Source organism: Dendronephthya gigantea, unplaced genomic scaffold, assembly GCF_004324835.1.
Source record: "Dendronephthya gigantea isolate DGI-Jeju-01 unplaced genomic scaffold, DenGig_1.0 000023F, whole genome shotgun sequence".
Classification (NCBI taxonomy): Eukaryota; Metazoa; Cnidaria; class Anthozoa; order Malacalcyonacea; family Nephtheidae; genus Dendronephthya; species Dendronephthya gigantea.
Genome location: NW_021163033.1, coordinates 1,435,492 through 1,461,277, shown reverse-complemented (window position 1 = coordinate 1,461,277; position 25,786 = coordinate 1,435,492). Strand labels below are relative to the sequence as shown.

Here is a 25,786-nt window from a genome sequence, read left to right as displayed (position 1 = left end):
TTGCTAATAGCCAACGGGTTCAGTTCTACGTTTAAAAAATGCTAAATTTCTAGGACACTGAAATAGTGACGGACATGAATGGAGTAGGGGGGTATTCCTTTGTCACTTTTCCCTCTGACAAAAAATTACCAGATGAAATTATCTGTGCGGGTTTGAACTGTGAAATCGGCATTGGGGTCTGGTTCTGTCCTCTCCCCCTTACTTTTAAACTGACTCCGCGATCACTGAACAAGACTCGGGTACGCTGGTGAGAGGTTGGTCATGCACAAACTACTGGCATTAGTGAGCTTAAGCAAGTGACGTTTTTGACAACAACTTTTTTGACCGGAAATAAAGTTCTTGTTTTTCATCAATCACAATCCTTGACCCAGTCTTTTGTCGTCACTCATGCCGTTTGTGTTTCAAGTTGCCGTTTTCATTGCGAGTTGATGTTGAAAGTTCCATGTTTCGTGTAATATTGCTTTAGCGGCTGTTTACACGAGCCCGGTTACCCGAGATCCAACGAGGCGTGAGAGGACTTTGAGTTATCGTTCCAGTTGTATAGAGTTCACTGTTCACACCTAATTTTCATTATCCCCAGCGTGGGCCGTGGAGCCCGGACTGTGTTATGACACGTAAGAATTATTTTATAGCCCGGCTGAGTTTGTAAAGGCTCGTAGTAGACCTATTTCGATTCTTCGAGCGCTTTAAAATCCCGAATGACAAAAACTTGACCTTTAAGGGACTATGACTGCAGTAAAGGCTAGTTTTCATTCAGGAAAAATCTCCTTTGGATCGGAACGGACAGGAAATTTCCTTTGTCGGTGACTGTTCTCTGGCGGCGTTTATACAAAGGAAACTTTCCTGTTCTGTCCGATGCAAAGGAGAATTTTCTTGAGTGGAAACTGGGCTTAAAAATGAAATGAACAAACGAAAAAGCATTGTCAAGGCCAAGGCGAATTTTTCAATTTCAATTTCATTCACAAAGCTGAAGTTTCAGCCCGGGTAACTCAAACCGAACTGAAATTCTTGTCATGTAATCGCGTGAAACTCAGCCCGGGCTGAAAACACTCCATGTAATCATGCAGCCCCTTGGTGTTGTCATTCGGGACTGATGTTTGTCTAGACTGAATTTCACCGTCCTTCATGCGTGTTCTTGCTTTATTCTTTTACACTATTCAGCGTAATTTTAAAAATTTAGGACACCAATTCTCAAACTTCACAACATAATATCGTGACAGACGAATCCGGTGCAGTGAGAGTATACTCAACTCAAGACCATGGACATAAGAGGTCTGATCTGTATAATGGCTGAAGTTCCACTAGGCAGATTTAAATCGTACAGTTTCCTGTTTTTCTTGAGACGAGATTTTAGAGTGGCACCACTCAAAATTTAGGGTGTAGATAAAAGGCGGGCCGGTGGACGCGGACTGGCGGACCGAAAACGGTTATATTATCATATTATTAATTATTGTGTTATTAATAATTCCTAACGTCTTGTCGAGAATTAGTTTCATAACTTTGATAAAATCTTTAAATGGCGAAACGTTTGTGTTCTGAAGTTGTTTCAGGCTCAGATAGCGAGGATGGATATCACAGGGCCGATTGGAAAACGGTAAACAAACGTGAAGTAATTATCGTTCTGTTTTCTGTGTGGCTTATTACATGTGCGTCGGCGCGTGTATACTAGCGTTTGTAAAAGGTTTTTATGCCTTTCCAAAATTATGTAAACCTAGATAATAAATAGTTTTCAGTCCGCGTCCGCACGTCCGAGTCCGCCGGTCCGCATCCGCCTTTTATCTACACCCGATTTAATTCTTTGATTTCTGGAAAAAACGTTACTAGGAATAGCTACAAGAAATAACACTAGGCGTTTATTATATACGTGATTACCTACGCGCATTCCTCAACGTCAGTCATCAGAGTCCGTTCAAACATCTAGACGATTCTTTGCAGAGTGCAAAACAAATAATGTCTTCTCACTGAGCTAAGTTCAACTGTTTAAGGTCGACATTTTTGTTGCATTTTTTACGCTTTTCGGATGTTGAAAAATAGTCAGCCGTTCAAGGTTCATACAAAGAGATAACTGCCAGCGCTACTTCCGTTCCAGCGATTACAGTAAGATGCATCGGTGATTCTCAATGTATTAAATGCCCGAGAGATAGGTTACTAAGTTTCAAAATAATGATTCAAAGTCTTTTATCGAGTTAGATATTCCGGTTTGGTAAATTTTACCGTGGGTGTAAAAGGAATTTCACCGACAGGAAAACGTTTTGTTTCAAAAAGGACTTGATAACACTGAATTGTCACGATAATTACCGCCATTCAAAGGATTATCACTTCCTGAAAATTCGAACTCTCAACCAGTACGTGTCTACATACTGAACCTCTTGGAAGAGCAGAAGAACTCGCCGAATACATTTTGTAATAAACGCGTAAGTAACTTTTGTTTTTATCGATTCATTGTCGATTTTTACTTGTTAATTGTTAATATTTACGGTATTACTAAATATATTTCCTATATTTGTATGTCTATGATTATAAACAGTGTTGAATTTGAAACTATATACGGTAATACGGTATATTATTCACTCGAGTTTTAAATATACATCCTTTTTAATGTTACCATGACACTGAACTAGAAAGTTCTTTCCCCACAAATTTGGTGCTGCAGCTTGGCTATACGATATAATTTTGGGCGATTCGCACGATTGGTTAACAATAATCTGCCTGGGTAATACGACACTCGGCTATCCTTCAACAATAGTAACTATAGCGACATGTGTCATACGTGGAAGAAATCTTGAACAATAGATGGTTCTAGATGAAGTCTGACGTGTGACCCAACAAGTACAAACAAAACCTAACACCGACTCTGGAAAGAGCATCTTTGAATTGGTAAAACTGCAAAGTTTGGTTGCAAAATGTTGAAAAGGGTGAAAACTATAGCCCCGTCAAGTCCCGACTCCCGCGGCCCGGCGTAATTTTGTATTTATTTGAAATTACGCGCGGGAGAAATTGAACCATTTTTTGGTTCAGGATGTACAATTCAAATGTTATTGTTACTCACGTACTATAAACCGAATTTTGCTGGGCAGATTTTCGATATTTCACCACATTTAATAACCAAAATATGCAGTTTCACGGCTATCAGACTACATTATATGCAAATTTAGATTACAGCTGGCTGTCCAGTTAGCTGTCAATAGTTGCGACGTTTTTCGCGACGTTTCTCCATGCGCGAAAAAAATGTATTCAAAATATTACACTAAGCACTTCATTCGTCAGTTACCAACAATAGCCATCGTCTATCATTGCGATATTTGAGAGGAAGACGACGAGACCGTACCTCAACCGCACTTGAGGAAAAAAAAATGGATAATGAAAAAAAAATACTTTAGTTGCGGAAACGAAATGAAATTGGTTTATGAAATTATGCTTCGTGTACAGGCTGTATCAAGCGTTGTATATCCCATTATTCCAAGGTTATACCTATGAGATCGTGAAGCCTGGTTTCCATTTTTGTCGTAATTTTTATGAACATGTCATTTTCACCGATGAAAGATAGTCCGGATGTACATTTGTCTTTATTTTTAAATCATTCATTGTTTATGAATTTAGCGCATACGGGTAGAAATATTCTTTTACATCAGTCACTTGACGTGTTCACGACAACTTTGACTAAATGGAAACCGGGCATTAGAAATTATGCTATTATTAACCATTCGCAATAATTTGAATGTGTGACGTCTTATAATACGGACGCGTAAGCACAATGGAATCACATGCATGTAATTTTCATTGGCTCAACGTTGCGCCATAGTTAGGTTAATCTGCGTATAATCCACTTTACTGGCGCTAACCTTCCACGCATAGAATTCGGTTCCATACTGCTAAGACATTGCATTTCAACATCAGCCCACATTAACCTAATATCTAAAGGCCTGAATTTGAAGATTCTGTTTAAATTTGAATTTTTTGCCACACTAAACCCATAGGTGCGTAAACTTGTAAAAGGAGGGATCATTTAGTATTACACGGGCAATTAGGCATTCAAAATAATGCGAAAGTTTTGGCTTTCCCAATTTTTGCAAAAGCTAAACCTCCATGCAATGATACTTGGCAAAATGACAACACTACATACTTAACAGCTGTTCACCTTTGCGTGGCTTGTGTTTTTACGTGACGTGACGCGAACAGGTTCAGCGCGCGTCAGCGCGTCTATTTGGCGTAAATTGCGCCTACTCGTAGTCACGTGGGATTCGACGTCGTTTCACGACATTGGACGACGATAACACGACTCTAGCCGAAGCAATGCCGGTGGTAAAGGGCAACCGAAGAGATATTTGATGATGTATATAAATTGGAAAAATTCATTCGAAAATGGCTTTAAAAAGGATATTTTAAACGGCTCTCGAATGAATCGATAACGGAACGCGTTTATGGATGATTTGGAAGAGCTAGCTTTACATTTTCTTCGAATTTTGTGGCAAAATCGTCGTATTGTTACATCAATTTATCAACCATAAACATTCGATCTGACAAATAAAATATGGCCAAATCGCAAGGTAACAGGAATTTCTCCCTTTATACTTTCCTTTGTCTATCTTAAGAAACGGATTTGACGAGAAACCAGACCGTTTGTGATCGGATTTGAACTCGCTGAATAGCGAATCGAGAAGATCGCAAGCGGTCAGGAAATGAAACACCGTTTTGTAACGACGAGGGAGACGGCTCGTCGATCCTTGTGTAAATTCCAATTTAAATGTCCAAAGTTCTCGGTGATATTTCACGAATTGACAGTTAATCGATATTATAATTGCCTTGGAAGACACAATGTTATTTATTGTAGGGAAATCATGGGGTAATATATACCTGTAAAATATGTGAATTTTTTTGGAATTTTGCTCGCAAAGATGACTTGTGTAACTAGAGTATTATCGCTTGAACTCTCGAATTGTCTGTGAGAGGATGGCGATTCTTTCTCTATTACGATATCTTAACAAATTTCTAGATAATTCAATCAATAAACGGTCCGAAATAAAGCCTAGTTCGAGCATGCTTTTCGGCAAGTGCAGTATGTTTGTGAAATGTTGTTTAAAATACAAGGGCCCCGGTGTAGGAGGAGGTTTTTTTGTTTCGTTTTAGCACCGCTAGCGACAGCTCTATTTCACCCCTGCGAGGCAGTTAATTTACGAGAATTTATTCTTTGTCCTGGCATCTAAAGATCTATTAAAAATCGACCTTCCTCACGCCAAACACTCGTACTGCAATAATTATGTTTTGTCTGTTACCGATGGCTTGTTCGCCACCGCGATGGTTTACAATTATTTACATAAAGTGTACGTGCAGCGATCGAAATATGTTTTGAATAACAAACATTTTTGTCTATTTTAGTCTCGTGGAAATCAGCTCTTACACCGCAGAAAGCACCGACCTATGTGAGTTTTGCGGTTTAAAAATTACGGTACCTATGTATGTAGGAAAAGCCACCTCTGTACTGAATAAATGATCACAGAATTTATCGATAATTTAATAGGTGTCTGTGTAATGTCGATAAGATCACCTTTTACAGAATTCCTGAAAACGCCTCGTCTTTTTATAAAGTTATTTAACCAATGCGCCTGGAGATGTCACTTATATTTAGAGCATATGGCATGGGGGTTAAAAATACATGTGATAAGGGTATTAGTAGTTAGACTTGTAGTGTTTTGTGATAAAAAAGGAAGTAATCTCTCTGTAATTTGCACTTTGCAAAATTACATGTGGGATGGAATTTCAAGGACAGCTCAACTGCCTTTGACATTTTTAGCTATGCACTTTTAATTTATTTGAAAGTGATATTGGTTATGCTAACCATTCCCTGTACATACAAAATATATTGTGTGAAATAAATCACTTTATTTTTAAGTGCTGGGAATATAATTTTCTCCCATGATGATATTGGTATATACTTCAAGGTTTCGCAATGTAAAATTTTGCATTGCAATGCTAGGCAGTAATTTAACATTTACAGATAAATCTGATAGCTTTGATGCAACATTATTTGAGGAAGTTAGACACAATTTTCTGCTTGATTTGTTTATTATTTTTGCTTTGCTAGATTCACCATGTTTAAAAGAGGTGGATTGGCATGTAAATAAGACCCAAATTGCATGCATTTAGTACTAGGGCAGTCTGAGTACAGCTGATCATGCACAATGTGGGCTCTAGATTAAACTCATCATACACAACAAACTCTAATACAAAGTATTTGCTTGTACCAAACTGTCAACAGCCCACCTCGACAGGTACAACATCAATTTGGGGTCAAGTGGTGTAGCATGTGACACATACTTGTTTTAAAATACCTAATGGTGGTCGTAGCTAATCTGGTAGGCATTGAATAGAGAGCTGATAATTATGTGGCTATCAGTTTTTGTAGTTTCACATGATGATATTAAAAGCAATATAAATATTTGTTTGTGAACACATTGATTATTGCCAAGATTTTCTTCTGTTTGCCAGAATCTTTATCAGTACAACTCACAAGGTGTCACACAGATGACAGTTTGGGTTAACTAACTGACCAAAAGCTTTGCACCACTAAGTGTACTTGGCATGAGCACAAACAATTTTTTTTATGATTTTTAAATGGTATAATTGCCAGTGCTAATGAGGTATTTGACAAATGTTCTAGATTGCTCTTAGTCTCATTTCAATATTCAATCCTAGTATTTATTGCGTAAATCTCTGTTTACACTTTGCTCTATTTTGGTACATACTGCTCAATAACATTGGTTAAATACAACATCTAAATCGTCAAGTTAAGCTTGGTCAATACTTGGTTATATAAAAACCTATACAAACTAATTAGTTACAGTGTACAGTGGGTTTTTTGGTGCAGTGCAAATAATGGTATATAGGTACTAACTTGAATTCATTCGTGCAATGGCAAAATGTTTAGTTTTGTGAGAGTTGGGTTTATTTGTTAATTCAGGAAGATTGTAGTTCACAACGGGATTCAGACAGCTTAATTCAGGTTGGATTGTTCAGATCTGTTGGTTCAAATCTGTTGTAACAATTTGTGCTTGTTATGGATGTAAAAGATATGGGAAGAAAAAAATATATGCATGCTTTAATGAAACAAGAAACACATCTGCTATGTAGGATGAAATTCATTCTCAAATTCTCAGCAAACATGGGCAGTTTGAAGTATATAATGTTTGGAGTGTTGTTCAGTGCACAGAACTTCAAGTTTTTTCCAATGCATCTTCCCATATTTTAAAAACATTTGGCTGAATCATGGCTGTTTTTAATATCCATCTCTCACAAGGCAATATATACAAAAGTATAGCCAAAATATTTCGAATGTCAGTCTAAATTTATCTTTGTTTTGGATAGCGATATTACACCTAGACTATACCATCTGCGTGTTTGTTTACTTAATTTGCAAGTCACATTCTCTCTGCAGGCCGCATTCAAAAGGCCGTTCTAAAGCTACTTGATAGGCCCAAAGGTTTCAACGCTTGTCATTCCAATAATAAGCAATCCATTTAACGTCTGCGAAACATCCACAATGGCAATGCATTAAAAATCATTCGGATATTGAACTGTTGGCAATGTCAGCGTGGACAGCAATGCCGATTACAATGAAAGGTTAAGTACTCTTGAAGAAGAATAGAATGTATTCTCTGAGACTGAGGAAAACTTCCTAAAATATTGAACAGTATATAAAAATGTGCTTGTTTTTTTTTAATTCCTGGTTTCCAATTACATGAATTGATTGTTTTTATGCCTTGTGGTGTATTTAAAACGTTGACATTTAAACATAGAGTCTTTACAGAGTACAGTACAGTTGCAGAGTAACTTTGCCTTTGGTGGAATTCGTTTTTACGGTGTTTGAAAATTTTTAAAGCATGCGTTTTAGGTTGTGGAATTCATGATATTTCGATGAAAATAATAAATCTAGTGGACACCTAATGTGTTATTTTTTATAACGAACCGAGGATTTAATTTTTTAAACCAAACTGCGGAAACTAAGCTAAATTATGTATCTCAAGCCTAATGCCAATATATTTTAGCAATATTTAAGGCTGAAAGTATAAAATACTATATGCATATGTAGCCTATTTTCGAGTAATGATTTTTCCTAAAATCGTATGGATATTGAAGCGTCTGCAATGCAAAGCATAGCGTGATTTCTTCTCGAAGTCATTTGCATCGAATTTTATTATTATTAAATATGGCGACAGCAAGTCCAGGAAATTCTAACTAAACAAACGGTTTATAAATTAACCCAGAGGCTGTAATAGCCGGTCAGTGATGCGTCAAATTGCTCGATAAATCAATGAAAGGGATTAACTTATTTATAGCTCTCGCTTATCTAAGCTTTTTTTATGTGTGTGACAGGAATACTTGACTACCGTTGGTGTCCAAACGACTTCCATGCATACACGACAGCCTGAAAAACAGGAAGACTTCAACTTTACTCGTGATTCTAAATTCTAAAGCATAATTGATTTTAATTACACTGCTGTATGTCACTTATCATTACTAGGCGTCACGCCTCGTAAAAAATATGCAAAGGAAGTCGAAATGTGAATTTAACTTCACTACAGAACTTATGGAAAAATGTAGTTGAAAAATTATGTAAACGGTTGCATTTCGTGAAACCTTTCAAGCTATTAAACAAAATATTTCAAACAGCAGCGGCTACGAGCTGGTTTCCCTTTCTAAACGTAGTCGAAACTAGCTTTGTGACAAGTTAAGCTGATGGATTAATTATAATTGCGATTTCATAACCAAAACAAGCTTTTCCCTTTTCCCTTTTCAAATTTATATATGGACATTTTAATTGATCTCATGCAGGTCGTATTGTTAGGAAGATGCGTTATTTACAAATTATGTGTGGGTAAATTTGAACTCGTATAACTATTGTAAATAGAATTGAGCTGATAATATGGGAACGATATCTATTTCTTTTATGCCGCTTCGACTCTTGCTGAAACCATTGTTACGTCTTTGTTACATAGTTAATCACTTCAGTCATATTTCAAAGTTGTTGCCAGTGAACTCTATCTAATACAACTGGAACGATAATTGGTGATAAACAGTTAAACACCTCCATATTTTCCCTGGCAGTTTTCCAAGCCAGTTTCATTTCCTAGTTCCGGGCTGAATACCCAACCACGAAAGTCATACAGTACATCAAACCGCAGTTAATAGAATATACATGGTTTGGGGACTAAATAAAAGTACAATACAACTTATTAACTATGTTATTTTCCAGGTTTATGCAAAAAATGGCTCCTTTTTCGTCACGTGTATTGTATTTTAGCCAAATTTACCAATGGCATTCGTCTTGCTAAGCTCCTCAACCTTGACTTGAAAAATATGTTAAATATAATATTGCTATTGGTTTATCTGTGCAAAATACAATAGACATGTGATGAGACCTTTCTACCTCAATCATAAATCTACCTCAACATAGTAAATGAGTTGTATTGTAGTTGTATGTGGTCTCCAAACCATGTATATTCTATTAATCGTGATCAAACTGAAGGCAATGTCGAAATGCAACCGATCTTCGGGCTAAAACCCAGTAAATTTTAGCCAGTCTTTTAAACATTCTCTCTTGAGCTGTCTTATAGGATAAGTCTTAGAATTTCTATACTAAATGGAGTTTTTAATAGCTTTTGCTTTTATACGTTCAGCTAAAAATTCAGAAAACCTGAAAGGCAAGGTTATCAGGAATATCGTATACTATACCCTCCCCTGCTCCTGCCCAACCCCCGTGTAATTTTGATAGCTTTCAAACGTGCGTGCTATTTTCACCTCCTCTCCAGGGCAATCAGGGGATGTTGATTGCAAGTCCTAAAGAGCTACAGGTGTCAAATATCGATTATGTCGTGGTGTTTGAGGGAACTAAAAAGTATCATGTCGCCATTGCAGACGTTGTAAATCCATACACGCTTCACGTTGTCATACCAGGTTCGTCTTATAACATCTTGAAGAGAGCTTTAGATTTTAGCTGTGATTGCGAGCGCGAAATTCATCATTTTCGCGCCAAACTCGAAGTTGTTTGCCTACGCCATCTGACGAAACTCGTAGTCTTTAAGTTTTGACTACGAGATATGATTAATCAACAAACTCGCACTCGAAAGGGCGACGATTACGAGTTTTTTGCTGATGGCGTAAGCAAGAAACACGGGAGAATGACAAATCTTGTACTCGTAGTCGTATACCCGTAGTGACTGCACATTTTCGTTCGCGAAAACTTTCTATAAATGAATAAGAAATGAAGCCCATAAAAGCGATTAAATTTAAGAATTAAGGTTAATTTTCAAATCATCCAGTCCTCATTTGTTATAAGCAGAACCGACTCGCAAAAGTCGCTCTGAGTCGAACAGTCCTTTCCCCCTATTCTATCCCGTAATAGTTTCACGTTATAATATAATTTACATTAATTTTAGAACACGATACTGCCGAGGATGTGGCGGTAAAGGTATTTATGTGCGAAGATAACAACGTGAACATTTTGACCCATCTCAAGTTCACCTACATCACGCAAATGGAGCATGCCATCGCCAGATTTCTAGCCCTAAGTGTCACGGATTGCGAGGTCGCGGAGAAGCTCGACGCGGTGTGGTCCGTGTGCTCGGGCAAAGATCACTTGGAACTCTGGGATAAGAGGCTAGCTCAGGCTTTTGCACAACTGGAATTACCCATCGAATGGACGCTCGTTGGCGATATATTGCAAAAAGGTGCGTCGATTTTGTGTCGTATCGTATCAGTTAGCCTTTTGATTGACCTAAAGGATGATTCCTATGCTATAGAAATATTTTGACCCAAGTGAGAAGAGCTAAATTCGACATCTTAGACCGAGAGCGATATCCAGGGCCGAAGTTTAATTGGGGTGGTGGGATATTCAGTTTTTCGTTCTTTTCCAGACTCATTTTTATTGAAAGTAATTGTTCCTACGCTTTGTAAACATGAATGTATGAATATGCAAACTCCCCCGCCCTACCCTAATTGAGCTTGTAGTTACGGCCTTGAGTGGATCTTTACACAAAAATGCATCATGAAATGTCGAACCCTAGCACTTTGTTACTTAAAAAGGTTTCAATATGGTCTCCGCCGGAAATCCTATTAAAGGCTGTTTTTTATACGCACGTACACGTACGGAAAATTTAAAATGCTTTTAACCATTTATTATTTAACATCTAGGTCAACTAATGTACACTAAAATAAGCAGGAAACTAAGTTCCTTCGATTTATTCACTTAGATTTTTCAAAGGTAACATGTATAAGGATTTAGATTTTTACGTGCGTGTACGTGCGTATGAAAAACGCGTAAGTGGAAAACAGCCTTTACATTACAGTTTTGATAAGTATAGTAGCTACATCCAGTGTGTTGTAAGACCAACGGCAAATATATACAAGCATTTGTTAGGCTTAGCTTTCCACGTTTTACTACATTTCCCATTTAGATTTTTCAGATTTGCTCAATCTAAGTTCCACGTTGCTACGTCATCAATATCGAATATAACGATTTGCCACAAATTGTTTTCAGCCAAACGTCCGGATTACATTTGAGAATTGAATTATATAGCGCTGCGAACGAGTGAGATACTATTCTCAACACGAGAAATAAGATAGTTTAATTTTTTAAACTGTTTTTTTTTTAAAGTTTTTTTATCCCCCAGGGCACGTATACCTGATTCCTGATTGTTGGATCAAACACGATAATCGCATGTGTTATATTATCATGAATAATCGCACATGTGTTAGTATCGCTTTTCTAACAATCTGGCGGATTTGCCAATAAAAACTGCATATTATATGATACAAAATATATATTTTCGCTTTAACTAGAAAACGAATGTCAAGAAACCCTACTTCATTTCGCCGCCCACCACGGCCTTAAGGAACTCATGAATGTCTTTCTCAACCTGCCCGGAGCTAAACAAGCTTTGTCGACTTGGAACAAGTCTGGTCTGCTACCGCGGGACGTCGCGCGAGAGAGCGGGAGACTGGACATAGTGGAGCTTTTGGACACTGAGAGGTAACAATGGATAGGTTCCAGAGAAACCATTCTCTAACTATAATAAAAATCACTTGCCCAAAATACTGTTTATGTTTGGTCAAAGCTAGTAATTTGTATCATCGACAAATTATATATCTTGGCAAAACAAATTTTACTCCCGGAAAAGCATTATCAAAATTGCAATTTTTGGCCTGGGAATTTTTTTCGCTTTTTACTTCGCCCGGAAACTCTTGCGATTTTAGATTGAGAGTAACAACAGTTTCAGCACGCAATATAAAAATGGAGGAAATTTTCAAAAATCGCGAGACTGCATTTTCCGCAATAACAAATTTTTTATTAATTTTAATTTTTTAAAAATATTCCTAATTTGAAGCATTTTACCATTGTCATATCAAATTCATCACTTGGATTTGATATAAAACTCTTAGAACCCTTCCTGCATCGCCTGTGAGATGCAGCGGATGGGGGGTGCTCTTCGTGCTGGTCTACACCTCTATTTAATCCACCCCCGGTTTTTGAATCATTTAGAAATGCGGAACAGCGGAAGAGCGGAACTTTCAAAGATAATTGCAAGCGTAAAGTGAAAAGAAATAACGATAATGGAATGACGACAATCACTAATCTCAAAAATCACAGCATTCAAGATGATATTCAATTCCTAAGAGAACTAAACAAACTCAAATCCAAGGTAGGTGCACACGTGATAAAACGCCAAATGACTTTTGAAACGCTCTTGCCTCAGGATTTTAGATCTGCCTGTGAAAATTATCTCCAGCAGTGACTGCAAGTGTGAAATCCGCTATTTGGCGCAAAATTCGGCGTTGTTTGCTTACGTCATCAGACGTCAGAGGGCGTTTTGAAACGTCATCATGGCGTCAGCAAAAAACCATCGAGTTTTGGTGCGAAAATAACGAATTTCGTTCCCGAACTCGTAGTCACTGCTAAAGCTCCTTAATAACATGTCGTCTGACGTACCATATTTAAAATGTTTTTTTTGAAAACTCTATTTCATGTTATGTTCGACCTTATTTAGAATATGCGATAACTCTAACACCCTTATCTTTTTGCAGCAGTCGAACACGCCGGTAAACAGACATTCGTGGCCAGTGGAAATACAATCGTTTCATCCAGGTAAAGTGTTTTTACGGTTTAATATTTGGCTTTAATTCAGCTTGCAACATTTTACATATTTTCTCATTCTCTTATAGACGAAAACTACATTGACGATTTGGAAATGGAACTGAGCAAAACGCGTGAAAATGATGAACAAAATAGCAAGAAACGGCCATTCCTAGGTTTGTTTTGTCTTTCAGTCAATTTCTATGCAGTTCAGTTCATCACGAACGCAGCACCACAGTTCAGCATAGTCCAATACCTGTTCAGTTTATAGACGGGTCAATTCAGTGCAGTTTCATTTACAGAATGATATTGCTTTGGAAAACAAGAATAAGACCAAGGTTGCAAAGGTTGAAAAAATCCTTATCCTGCGGCCTTGGCCCCTCCTGAGTCTAGTTACAATCGGTTTAACTCTAGCAGTTCAAGGTTTCAAAGCGACGCGCTAAATCACATCATTTTGTCTTAGATGAAAATCTGATTCGCTTAAGAGAGATTACAGAAGGGGTCTGTAACCTACGTTCGCAGAAAGCCGAGGAAGCCTTGAAAGAAGTGAGTGGTATATTTTGCCATAGTTTTTATAGTTAATCCTGGCCAGCACGATGAACTCTAATACAACTGGAACGTTAACACTCGTGATAAACATGCATCGCAGCGTTTAGCGTTTGGTATTTCTTCTCAAGTCAGAAAAACTAAAAGGCATTCGCCCTCGATTTCTCTTTGAATTACCGTTCAAGTTGCTTTCTTGTTCACTGCTCCTGATTTCGCGTGAACCAAACTCTGTCGCCCAAACCATTCGTGTAATGATGTGTCTTTGCATTTTATTTTAAAGATTACGATGATTGCTGAACGGAATCGGCGCCCTGCTCATTCGCGAAGATTGTCGTGTCCTGCGTCAGTTGAGCGACGAAAACGAGGCGCTAAAGGTCAGTACAATTGCCTGAACACGTAGAAGCGAAACAGCTCTAAGCAGTTTAACCTGATATTCAATGTTTTGATACAGATCTTCTTACTCTAAAATCTCGCCCGGAGTCGAATACATCAGAACGTACGCCCACAAACCCAGTTGAACCTACAGACCCCACCGCTTTAGAACCCGTGTTCTTCACGCCACCGGATTCACCCCCGGTCGGTAACCTCATCGACCTCGCCTCGCCCACCGTCACCTCTCCATCCAGCGAAGATACCTTCCCCATGGAACCGTTCATGACCCCTGCGAGCAGTACCCCTTCGTGTAACCACCAGCCCGTATCCCCCGCTCCAATTTCCTTGAAATACTCCGAAGTCGCGAAAAGACCAAACACTGGGCGGAAGGATCGCCCGCGGACGTGGTACGGCGGAGCAGCGGATGTTGCCTCAGCGGAGAATGATACCCTGTTCAAACGGAGTAACAGCCTGGAAGATTTCGCGAAGGCGCTTGCTGACGTCAGCGATGACGAATCGCTAGCGTCAGCAACGTCTGCCGCAAACTCTAGGGAAGGTCTCCTACAGACGATGGCATCTCTCACTGAGAAAGAGAGTCGCACAGAGAGTTTTGTTTCGTCCATAAGCGATGGCAGCGTCGACAAGGAAAGTGTCGGGAGTGATGTGGAATCTGAACATGGGGACGATTGTGGACACGAGTGTACACATGGGGATAATGAAGGTGTTGATGATGAGAAAGATGAGAAAGACAAGGATATCAATGGCTGTGAAGAGATCCCGGGGTCAGAACGTGCAGCAGATTCAGAGGGTAATGAGGGTGCAGCAGCTTCAGAGAGCAATGAGGGTGCAGCAGCTTCAGAGGGTAATGAGGGTGAAATAAGTGAAAGTGCCAAGGATATCGAAGAACACGAAATAACGAATGATGTTGGCATCTCGGGAGATGACGGCATCGAAGACTTAGATGATATCGAGGCTCAGCTAGAAACCTCGGAAAATAACGAAGCCGAAAAACACGGTGTAGACGAGGGGGAAAAAGTAGTCGATAGTAGGGACATTAATGAATATGAGGAGATCAAAATGAAAGAAGATGTAGGCCAGAATGGTAGTGAGGATGTAGCAATTACTGCGGGCAGTAATATTGAAAATAGCGATTTGGGTTATGTGGAGGAAAACGATACAGAGCACGAACATAAAAATTTTGATCACGAACAGGAATGTAAGGGCAACGACACGTTATCTGAGTGCGAATGTGGAGACGTGGAGCCCGAATGTGAAGAAATCGGAAACGAATCTGGAGACATAAACAATCAGTCAACTAGTGATAATAAGGAGGGTCATCCGCGTTCTTGTGATGACCAGCAAGATATTGATGATCAGCAAGATATTGATGACCAGCAAGATGTCGAAATGAAGTCCAAGGAGAATGTTATTGATCCAAATGCAGAAAATGACGACGTTCGTAATAACATTGAAGAAGGTGTAGCTGATGAAGCGAGTCAAGAAGATGAATCTAGCAAGGACCTGGTGTCGACACCAAACGAACTGAATGAAGAACATGACGTCAAATCAAATATGGATGATGGCTTTCAAAATGACCTTGCCGATCAAAGCGTCGCTCCAGCCTTTGCCGAGCAGGAGGGTATTGTAGGACATCGATTTCCTGACGAAAATATTGCATCGGAGAATTCTACTCCAGATTTACTTGATAAAGAAACACTTTCGAACGAAGAAACAGTTTCGAACGAAGAAACTTCCGATTCACCAGAAATAGTCGAAAATTCACCAAAAGAAGACCATCTTCAAGATCTTCAAGAAGAATCATTACCTTTGGCTGAGTCCGATGATTGTGTTGCGACGAAATCTGAAACCCCGCCAGAAGGCCGTTTTGGAGACTCGGAGCGGTGCGAAGATTACCCGGGAGAAACCGACGACCAGACGAATTTCACCGAGACTGCTGCGGAGGACTGCGAAGATCCAAAAATCCAATTCAAAGATCTAAATGATATCGAATGCGAAGTAAAAGATTTCTGTTTACCTGGTCAGAATACCGAGCGCAACAAAGAACTCTTCCGTGTCCAGGCAACGGATGACGTGGAATCGGGCGAGGACTCGGACCCAGGGAAGCACATCCAATTTGATGAGAAACCCCAGTCCATCAGTCCTATGGTGGAAGAACGATCGCCTAGGAATTCTTTTTCCAACGAAGAGTTTCGACAGAGATCGGCTGTGCTCTTGTCAGTCAAGGCTCCGGTGAAGCGGACCGGAAGTGACATATCTGTGACGTCATTGCAGGATGTCGAACTTGACATGAACGCGAGCAAGCGAGAGAACGACATGAGCCCGTTGAACAGTTCGCGGAAAGCGAAATCCTTCGGTGACCTGAGAACATTCAAGGAAGTCGAGCCAGAAATAGCCAAAGACGATGGCAACGATTCGGAGGAGGAACGGAGGCGAATTCGTGAAGACCACACGGTATGGAATCAATTAACATTTTTATTTCCAAAAAACCTTTAAAAAAGAAGAGGAATTGTTGACCAATGAGCAAGTTTGTTTACATTTTCAACCACCCAAATTGGATGTATAAGTTTTTACTTCTGTTAAAAGGATACGCTATTTAGGATTCTACATGAAGTATTAAAAACTTAGACATTCCGATTAGCTAAGCCTGAAAAATGTAAACAAGTTGGCCGATAAGTTCAAAACGAAATTCCTTCCCTTGTTTCAGTAAGTTATATTCACTGACAGTGCATTTCAAAACGAGTTAAAGTGTGAAAGCTTTGGGCCAGATTCGGAAAGTCGACAGCTTGTGAATAAAACAAATATTATAACCAGAAAACGTTTTTCCAACGAAAATTAAACTACATTTTTGAACGGGTGATTTGAACAATTATGCTTACGCAATATGACGTATATAGTTCTCCATCTTGGCGGCAAAAATCTTGATTAGTTAGGTGTCCAGTTTATTTATAGTTCAATGGCTTTGACTTTGTTCGATTAGTTTAGTTTGCCTCTTAATGCTTACTAAAATCATTACATAATTGCGTTTAGGTTCTAAGTCGCGTAAAAAAATTCGAGCAGGCATCGAAATACGCCAGTAACGAACAACTCGAGCAGATCTCCATCTCGCAGGTAATCACTGACCGTGAAGAAGAAAAACAGGGAAACCGACGATGGAGCAACTTCTTTTACCCGAAAAACCCAAAACAGCCGAAAAAGCCCGGCCGTACTCCGACTTTCAAGAGAGAGGGACTTCGGTCTTCCATGACAAGCCTCGGTAAAGGCTCGAAAAGCGCCGGAAAGACGACAATTGAGACGCTCGTGACTGGCCAACATTCGGCAGCATTTGCAAAACACTCTCAAACCGCGCCAAACTTGCAAGTCGCGCCTGGCAGACCACGGTCGTACACGAAAGACTCACCGGGTCCTCTACGGAAATCTCCGACGGTCGGCTCGGCCGATCTCGACGAACAGAAAGCGGAGTCGCCCGATGAAGTCGAAATCCCGAACGAGGATATGGACCTCGACGTTGACTCGGATCTCGAGAATTTCGACGAGGAACCGGAGGCGTGGAGCGTGACTGTCGAGAAGAAAATACTGAAGAAAATGAGCAAGAACGATATCAAACGACAGGATGTCATACTGGAGCTGATCCAGACCGAGGGACATCATCTGAGGACCTTGAAAATCATGCAACAGGTGTTCTACCGTGGTCTAAACAAGTTTGCGGGCTTTCAGACGGATCGCCTAGACGAACTCTTTCCAAGAATTAATGATTTAGTCGAGATAAGCGCGAGATTTTACCGGAATTTAAGGTGTCGTCAAGATGAGAACGCCGCGATTCTGAAGATTGGTGATGTCATCATGAAACATTTCGGTGGTGATAATGGGGAACTCGTGAAAGATGCGTACGGAGAGTTCGTCAGCAAACATCCTGAAGCTGTGGCATTGTATAAGGTAAGGTAGAGGTATGCTACCGGGGTTAATGGGTAAAATAGGTGAATTCTAGAGGTTTTTAAAGGGTCTTGATTTCGAGTGGAATTATACACCCTTCAAATTCAAGCCTGGAACAGTTGATGGGAAAATGAGTCAACTATAGGTCCTCCGGCAGAAATCGAACCTACGCTTTTGCGATGCCGGTGCAAATAGGTGGTTTACCCACAGTTTTAATTACGGTTTCACCCAGGTAGCTCTATCGCGTCAACCTTTGGCATTCAGCGATTGTCATAAGTATACCTCCGGGGGATCTTAACTGACTGTGTTGGTCTATTAAGTCTAAACTGTTTGGAAATCTTTTTTTGACAGCATTTTTTCAAGACGGACAAGAAGTTTTCAAATTTCATCAAGGTCAGTGGAGATGGTGTTATTTTAGCAGGGATTGGGCAAAGGTTTTTTAGGAAGGGTTGGGAATATAGTTCATGAAATATTGCATCTGTTTTGTGAATGATAAAATTGAATTCCATCTCGAAGTTTTGTTATGCTGTTTTAGAAATGCACAGGGCATCGAATCGTCCGTCGATTGTCAGTCCCCGAGTGCTTCACCCTGGTAACGCAGAGAATGACGAAATATCCTCTCCTGATTGAAGCGATTCTCAAAGTTACAAAATGTAAGCATGTTATCCCGAGCATGAAATTCACCAGAATTTAGTTGAATAAACTTTTCTGTGTGCGCGATTGCTGTTTGCAAATCATATGAAGAGATACGTCAACACTCATTTCCATCCATCACCTTGACACTTGCGACGAAATGGAATCAGTGGCGTAGCCAGCCTGACGATTTTGTCCCGCTATGTAAATTTCGAGTTATTATAATTATTCATATCTTTAGAAATCTATTGTTTTCACAGTCAGTGAAAACTAAATTATTAGCATTGCAGGACAAATCGACAGGCTGGCTACGCTCCTGAATGGAACCATGCATAAAATATAGAATGTAAACACATTTGAGATAGGCCAGTGTGGTAGGGGCCTGGGGCGTGTTAAAGTTGTTCGCTGTAATTAATATTTTGCAATCTGCTCGTGTCCTGTGATAACCAGTATTAGGACAAATTAAATCCTCGTCGAACAACTAACGCTTGGAAATTGCGATACATATGAAGGAAATCGTATAGTGTGTTTTGAATCGTGTCAAATTAACTATAATTTTAGCTTCACACCCGGACTACGCTGGATTACGAACAGGTCAAGTAATGGTTAAGGTATGAAACGCTTATGCTCACAATTTATCGAGTTTTCTTTTACACATTCATGGTCATTAGTTACCATTCCCGTGCTTTTTTATAGGATGCTACGAAGACAGTGGATGCAGCAATCATAGATTACCAAAAACAAAAGGTTAGAACTTTTGCATTTCTTATTAAAGGGCCTGTTAGACGGTGCAATTTTTCTTGCAACTTGCAATGCAATTCTTCTTTTGAGAGATGTGAATTTGACAACTACTGAACTTTACTCGCCATGGACGTTTCTTACACTTACATTTTGAATACTCTTTACATTTTGAATAAATTTTGAATACTTATTTACATATCCCGAAAGTAGAATTGCATTTTGTGTTGAAACTCTATGCGAGACACCGGCAAATGACAATAAGTTAAATAATTTTAACTTCCAAGCTTTCGGACATCGCGTCCATCGTCAGGGTAAATGACAGAGTAAACAATTTTTTTTCGCATAAATACTGTCCAAGACAGAATTGCATTGCAAGTTGCAAAATGTTTCGCCTAAATACTGTCCAAGATAGAATTGCATTGCAAGTTGCAAAAAAATTGCACTGTGTAACAGGGCCTTAACCGGTTTCTATTCATTGTTTCATATTGTGTTTCACACCGAAAGTGCATCTTCAATAGCTTATTCACCTCAGCGTTGTATCAATACAATGAACTGTCCTAGGTGCAAATTGAATATCCAAACCTTGTTTGTGACACTTTTCTGGCTTGTTAGCAAACGGTACACTGGTTTTTTTAAAAAGAACAACTACCGGTAACACGTTTGGCAATATGACTGCCGCGAACGTTAATCTAGAACTGTCTATAAATTTTTAAATTTAATTTGAAAGTACACGATTTTGCGGGGTTTTTTACAACCACAACTTAAGTAGGTAATTTAACCGGTCTCTTGAAAGTAACAAGGACATTCACTTTCACATGAAATGCGGCCAGCCAGCCATTAATATCAACTTTAAGGTCTCTAATATTTGATCTCATTTCAGCGACTGAAAGACATCAAAATGAGAATGGACAAGGGAAGCGTCGTGTTAAAGAATGGGCAGAAGATCAAGGTAGCTGCAGTTTGCGTAAAAAAAGATGGTATTTGAGTTTAAAAACTTGCAAACTCGCTCATTCGTTCTTTTTCTTTCATCATTTAGAACAGCCGTTTTGTTGAATATCAAAGCAAGATGGTTAATGATGGTATCCTGCAGTGGAAGAACGCCAGAGGAAAGCTTACGGGTGAGGGTACTAAGCAGGTCTGGCTTGAGGGAGTGAGGGGGGGGGCTGACGGGGGAGGGAGGCAGTGAGGGGGGGAGGTTAATTGAAGTGCTGCTTGCAACAGAAGAGCCTGAATGATGTTGTAGCCTTGCAGTAGGAACGTACCAATAGAAATATATTCCATTCCATTTAGAAACGCATGTTGTTCTTTTGGAGAGCATGGTGGCGTTCTTGCAGGAAAATGACAAGAAATTCAGTCTGTTGTCTATTGATGGAAAGGTGAGCATAAATCATAACAGGGGGTGGGGTTGGTAACTAAGAAGTGAACGAGGCGAATCCGTGTAGTTACGAGGATTGGTGTTATTTTTGGAGTTAATTCTAACGATTTATTGTCTATTTTCTGTGTTTTTAGTCACCTTGCATTGCTTTGAACACCTTGATGGTCCGAGAGGTGGCGACGGGTATGTTTTTATTGATTATTTTGACTTATCCCCGTATATTCTAAATGCGCCGTGCATAACTTTTGAATACGAAATTTATCAAGAAACTCGGCGAGTACGGGTTTTGGCTGATGGCGTAAGCAAACAACGCGCGAGAATGACGAATCTCGTAGTCTTCTAGCGCTGGCCCTCTGTAACAAAAATTCCCTCTGTTGTTATTGTGTAGACAAATGTGCGATATATTTCGTGAGTACAAGCAAGAAAAGTCCAGATATGTACGAGTTCGTTTGCAGCAGCCAAAAGGACAAGAAGCAGTAAGCAATATTGTGAAAAAAATACCAAATCCAGCTGACATTTTCGAAGAATAGAACACAAAACATAATCTATGGATTAGCCATTTTGAAACCATTTTGAAATTTTCGTTTTTCTTGTTTAAGGTGGTATTCAACAATCACGGATGCCATTGCCAAGGCTCCTGAAGACACTGGTACGAGAATACGTTCTTCAAGCAGACTATTATGATCTCTAATATGCAACTGGAATGATAATTCTCTAGGATTTTAGCGGAAATACTTGACCTTTAACGTAAAAAAAGATCTAGGAAATTACTTAAGCATTGCTTTTAAAATTTCAGGCGAACTATTCCACTCTCCTGAAGAAGAGAAGAAATTAGCTGAAGAACGTTTGAAACGAATAAACGAAATTTTAGGTGAGACGATGGCAATTTTTTTATGCAACGATAAATCGACCATTTAGAGCCATATTTAAATCTTCCTTTATCATTCTGTTTCAGAAACCATGAAAGGGAAAGACAAAGAACTGTCTGTTGTAGTCGAAGAGAAAAATAAACTGGTTTCTGAAATGAAGGTAAAAAATGGCGGTGTGTTTTTTTCGATGTTTCTGTAGTTTGTTCATAGAAATAACATTTTCTCTTGTGTATGTCTGTTGTTCGACACAAATTTAGCAAAACGTTTTTAGTTTTGTGTTTCAATGATTCCTTTCCCGCTTGTAAAATGACTGTTGAATATGCACTAGGAATATTCGATTATCTACAATACTTCTATCTTAGTAATTCTATTTTGTTCATGATTTTCCAGGAGCTATATCAGCTCAACGAAGGAAATGGGAAGGTGGGTATATATTATAATGATTATAATTGTTAAAGAATATCCAGCCTTTCTTGATATTTCAATATATTTTGAAGAAAATTTGTAGTGTTCTGTTACTGTATGTGGTATCAATCTTTTAGACAAAAGATGATCAGAAAATTACGTCGAACGAAAGAGCTAGGTGAGAATGTCATTTGTAGGTTTGAGGGTACAGTTAGGTTACCTAAACAACCGGAATTTTTATGGAATATGGCGTGAGATTTATTGAAATGTTCTTGTAAATAATCTCCTAAGTATGTGTAATGTGTCGTTTGTAGTCTTAATATGTATTATTATATACCACTTGTCAAAGTTTGGTTTTCGTAGCGTTTCATTGGTCGAGAGCGAATCACGCGAGAGTGACGAAATTTTGATGTCGCCAGCGCGACCCCCTGCGGAGTGAGATAACACAGAGCAGAGTAAGATGTGTTGTCTCATGGGAAATAACAACTTTTATCCATTTGAAATTATGTCTTTTATGAATAGATATTTCGTTGTTTACCTTAGTAGTTTGGTTTTTCTTTGACAGGTGGGATATAATAAAAAACTTATTTACCGAAAACTCAGAAAACATTATGTTTTGTGGACCCTCGACCATCAATATTTCGCTTGGCTTCGCCTCGTGAAATATCGACAGGTCTCGGGTCCACAAAACATAACGTTTCCTTCGTTCGCAGTAAATAAGTGTTAAATATTTGTTGATGTAATTCGCCTCACGTTTCCCGCCGAAATCAGCTTTGAGCTGTTGAGACAAGCGTGTCAATTTTATCTAACGTGTGTTGAATGAGCAATTTCTCCCTCCATTGTGTATTGAGTTCATTGCTCTTGAGTTCATTGAGTTCATTTACTTCATTAAGTGTCCAGTTCACCGGCATTACATTACTTGTTTTAATTTTGTCCAACAGAACCATCCTACTCACTGCTATCAGCCGCACGACACAGCTTACGGCTGACACCGTACTTATACACGAATCGCACTCGGACTCCGAGCTCGCGGCGGCAACCCAGGACAAGAAGCCGAGCTCGCCGAAACGTTGGGAGACCTTCGGTGGCTTCGATCGACGACCGAGTCAAAAGACGACACGACGAGCCACGACGACGATTCCCGAGGGAAAACTCGAGGAAAGCAGCGCACAAAGAAGAGACAGCGGTCTGAGTTTAGCAAGTAAGAATGGTTCTTATTCTCGTTCGATTGCTCTTCGTTGCTATTTAACGTGAAAAGTATTTCTCAAGCCACAAAAATAAATGTGCATTTTTATTTTTATGTTCAGGCGAGTCCGTGGGGTCTGGAAATGAGTTAAGTCAAGGGCAAGAAATGGTAAGTAGGAATAAATACTGTATTATGAAAATTGGGAGTTGACGATTTCTCTAGGGGGGTACCATTCCATTCCGCCATAATGTACAAAATATTTTTATGCCATTGGAAATAGGGATTTTGCACACCCTCGCTCCCTGTAGAAAATCTTCGTGTCGTTATAACATACCAAAATCTATCCTCTATTTCAACAGGGAAGCAATTCTTCATTTGAAGTGTTAGAAGCTCTGCAATGGGTTCTGGTAAGCGATGTACCTTTTAAAATTTATTTATTGCACATTTACTACCATTTTCCTTAGTTTTCTCCCAGTACAGCGGGCTCAATTTTTCATCGGCTCAGACGTAGAACCTGAAGCTTCGCCACTAGCCACTAGTTTTATTTTTACGTAAGATACCCGCTGACAATATGAGCCTGCGCAGGTGGGAGAATGTTGACCATTGCGGGCAACACTTAACATTTGTTGATTATAAATATTTTACTAAAAGCTCTACGCCAATCTTTCGTCGCTTTAGGTGGAATTTTCGAATCAGGAAACCAAGTTGGAGATGTAAGTAAAACTATTAATGTCTATCATTGCATCTGATTCACGCCTAAAATACGAGTGTCCATAACGCATATCCTCATTAATTATGCGTCTATCGACGGCCCAGGGCTAGTGTGTTTGCTGTTTAATGTATTATGTTCACTGGCGTTGGTTTAGATTTATATTTTTTTGATTTTACCAAACCAAAGGTTACGACTGAGCCAGCAATCAACGACGGAAGACATCAAGAAACTTCGCTCGCAGAAACTTCAAAACGACAAGAAACACCTCCAGATGAAAGAAGAGCACCAAGCAGAGTTGACTCGGCAGAAAAAAGCCTACAGCGAATTAGAAAGAACTTTCAATACTCAGATTTCAAGCCTGAAACAGGAGTTGGTTTCGCAGCAAGAGCAACACGCCAAGTTATTCAAAGATTTCTCGGAATTACGAAGCTCTTACGGGAAAGTAATGAATTGATCTCAAGACTTAAGGTGTGCAAATCTCTCATTGTTATTATTATGATTATTATTATTATTAAGTCATTATAAAAATACTTGCACCAGACGTGTAACTTTACAAAATTAAGCTATATATTTTTTAACTTTTTAGAAATAATATATATATATATATATATATATATATATATATATATATATATATATATATATATATATATATTTTAGACATCTTGCTACGACTACGAAAGTTAAAATCTAAGACTGAAAGTTAATAATTATTAATTCGCTAGCTAAAATAGTCAAAAAGAAGCAGTTCGTTCAAACCAAAGGCCTATTGCATTTTCAAGTATACAAAATTCGCATACTTGGAGAGTTTACTATGTATTTGGGATGTTCTTTTAAAGCTGTACTTGCCACTCATAACTCTTTGTTTTATACCCACAGGTCCCTCAAGTATTCTACACAATGCATAGTATAGCAGTCTTCGCCCAAAGGCAGTCAATGTACATATCAGAGTGAAATTAAGACTCCTATGGAACAAATTTAATAAATCGTTATTTTCATTAAAGAAATTTAGCTATTATAGAAGTATTTTAAATTGCCAAACATACTTATTCATAATACAGGGCATAGTCCAGTTCTTGATGTACCTACTTCCTGCTGCGAGCCAATTCACAACAAAATAGGACAGAAGAATTATTGCATATAACAACTTGAGCATGTTTTATTGTTTCTGGTGAGTTCGGACAAAAAATTAAAACGATACCTGGTTTGCTCAGGGCTTTGCTTTGGTTTCCGTGCAGATTCATGAAGAGTTAACTACTAGATTTCTATCTGTTAGATTAATCTTAAATGCTGTTCACATATGCCAACTTTTTCAAAGATTCCATCAAACTGCTATGTCCAAAGTTGTGAAGTGGTTAGCAGAGACGAGGAAAAGTAGACTAAATTTGCCTAATCAGAATTTCAAAGATCCCATGCATTTATAAAGTTATATTAATTTGTCAATCGTTTTTAGTCGATAAAAGAACACATTGTACATTTAGGCAACCTTGTGGCATTGCTCTGACTGTGAATGCAGTCGTATAACCAATTATCTTCTACTATTAGGTTAATGTAAAGCAATCGACGATTTTGTAAAGAGAATTCTAAGCACAGCTGTAGATATTTGTTTTCTTTTCAACCATTTCCAATGATTAGTTCTAATCTTAGTGTATTGTAGTTTGAAAGTTTCAAGTCACGTTTTTTTGAACAAAAAGTTAAAAATGCGTTGAATAGAAGTTGTTTTATCGCGTGATGAAATGCTTTAAAAAATTATCACTTCTCATGCTTATATTTTAGTTAAGCAACATAGAAAATTCTACTTTTTAAAATTAATCCTTTATAATCTCCATGGGTAGGAAATGTGGTGGTCCTGGTGGAAGCACAGTCGGTC

At 38.9% G+C, this 25,786-nt stretch overlaps 1 protein-coding gene across 2 annotated transcripts; it reads left to right on the top strand.

The window, feature by feature from the left end:
- The first annotated feature begins 4,278 nt into the window (after positions 1–4,278).
- Positions 4,279–25,534, top strand: LOC114522578 (rho guanine nucleotide exchange factor 28-like). 2 transcript variants are annotated; one of them, XM_028543308.1, is made up of 32 exons: positions 4,279–4,547; positions 5,377–5,420; positions 9,807–9,951; positions 10,434–10,724; positions 11,836–12,025; positions 12,536–12,695; positions 13,081–13,138; positions 13,216–13,302; positions 13,590–13,672; positions 13,953–14,046; positions 14,124–16,516; positions 17,093–17,998; positions 18,347–18,388; positions 18,531–18,648; positions 19,190–19,239; positions 19,325–19,375; positions 20,250–20,318; positions 20,406–20,487; positions 20,660–20,745; positions 20,879–20,927; positions 21,133–21,220; positions 21,344–21,393; positions 21,541–21,615; positions 21,700–21,773; positions 22,004–22,036; positions 22,156–22,196; positions 22,960–23,219; positions 23,326–23,372; positions 23,564–23,611; positions 23,883–23,917; positions 24,103–24,384; positions 24,796–25,534. In XM_028543308.1, exons 1-31 carry the CDS (start codon positions 4,532–4,534, stop codon positions 24,368–24,370), a joined length of 6,033 nt encoding a protein of 2,010 aa, XP_028399109.1. In that variant the 5' UTR covers positions 4,279–4,531; the 3' UTR covers positions 24,371–24,384; positions 24,796–25,534. The 2 variants fall into 2 exon arrangements, with proteins under 2 accessions (XP_028399109.1, XP_028399108.1); XM_028543307.1 differs by having other exon boundaries at positions 13,078–13,138.
- The last annotated feature ends 252 nt before the right edge of the window (positions 25,535–25,786 follow it).

Excerpts from the sequence above, each read along its gene's own strand:
- LOC114522578 (XM_028543307.1), top strand. Across the intron at positions 13,139-13,215 it reads AATACAATCGTTTCATCCAG|ACGAAAACTACATTGACGAT; the intron begins GTAAAGTGTTTT and ends ATTCTCTTATAG. Across the intron at positions 21,221-21,343 it reads AGCCAAAAGGACAAGAAGCA|GTGGTATTCAACAATCACGG; the intron begins GTAAGCAATATT and ends TTCTTGTTTAAG.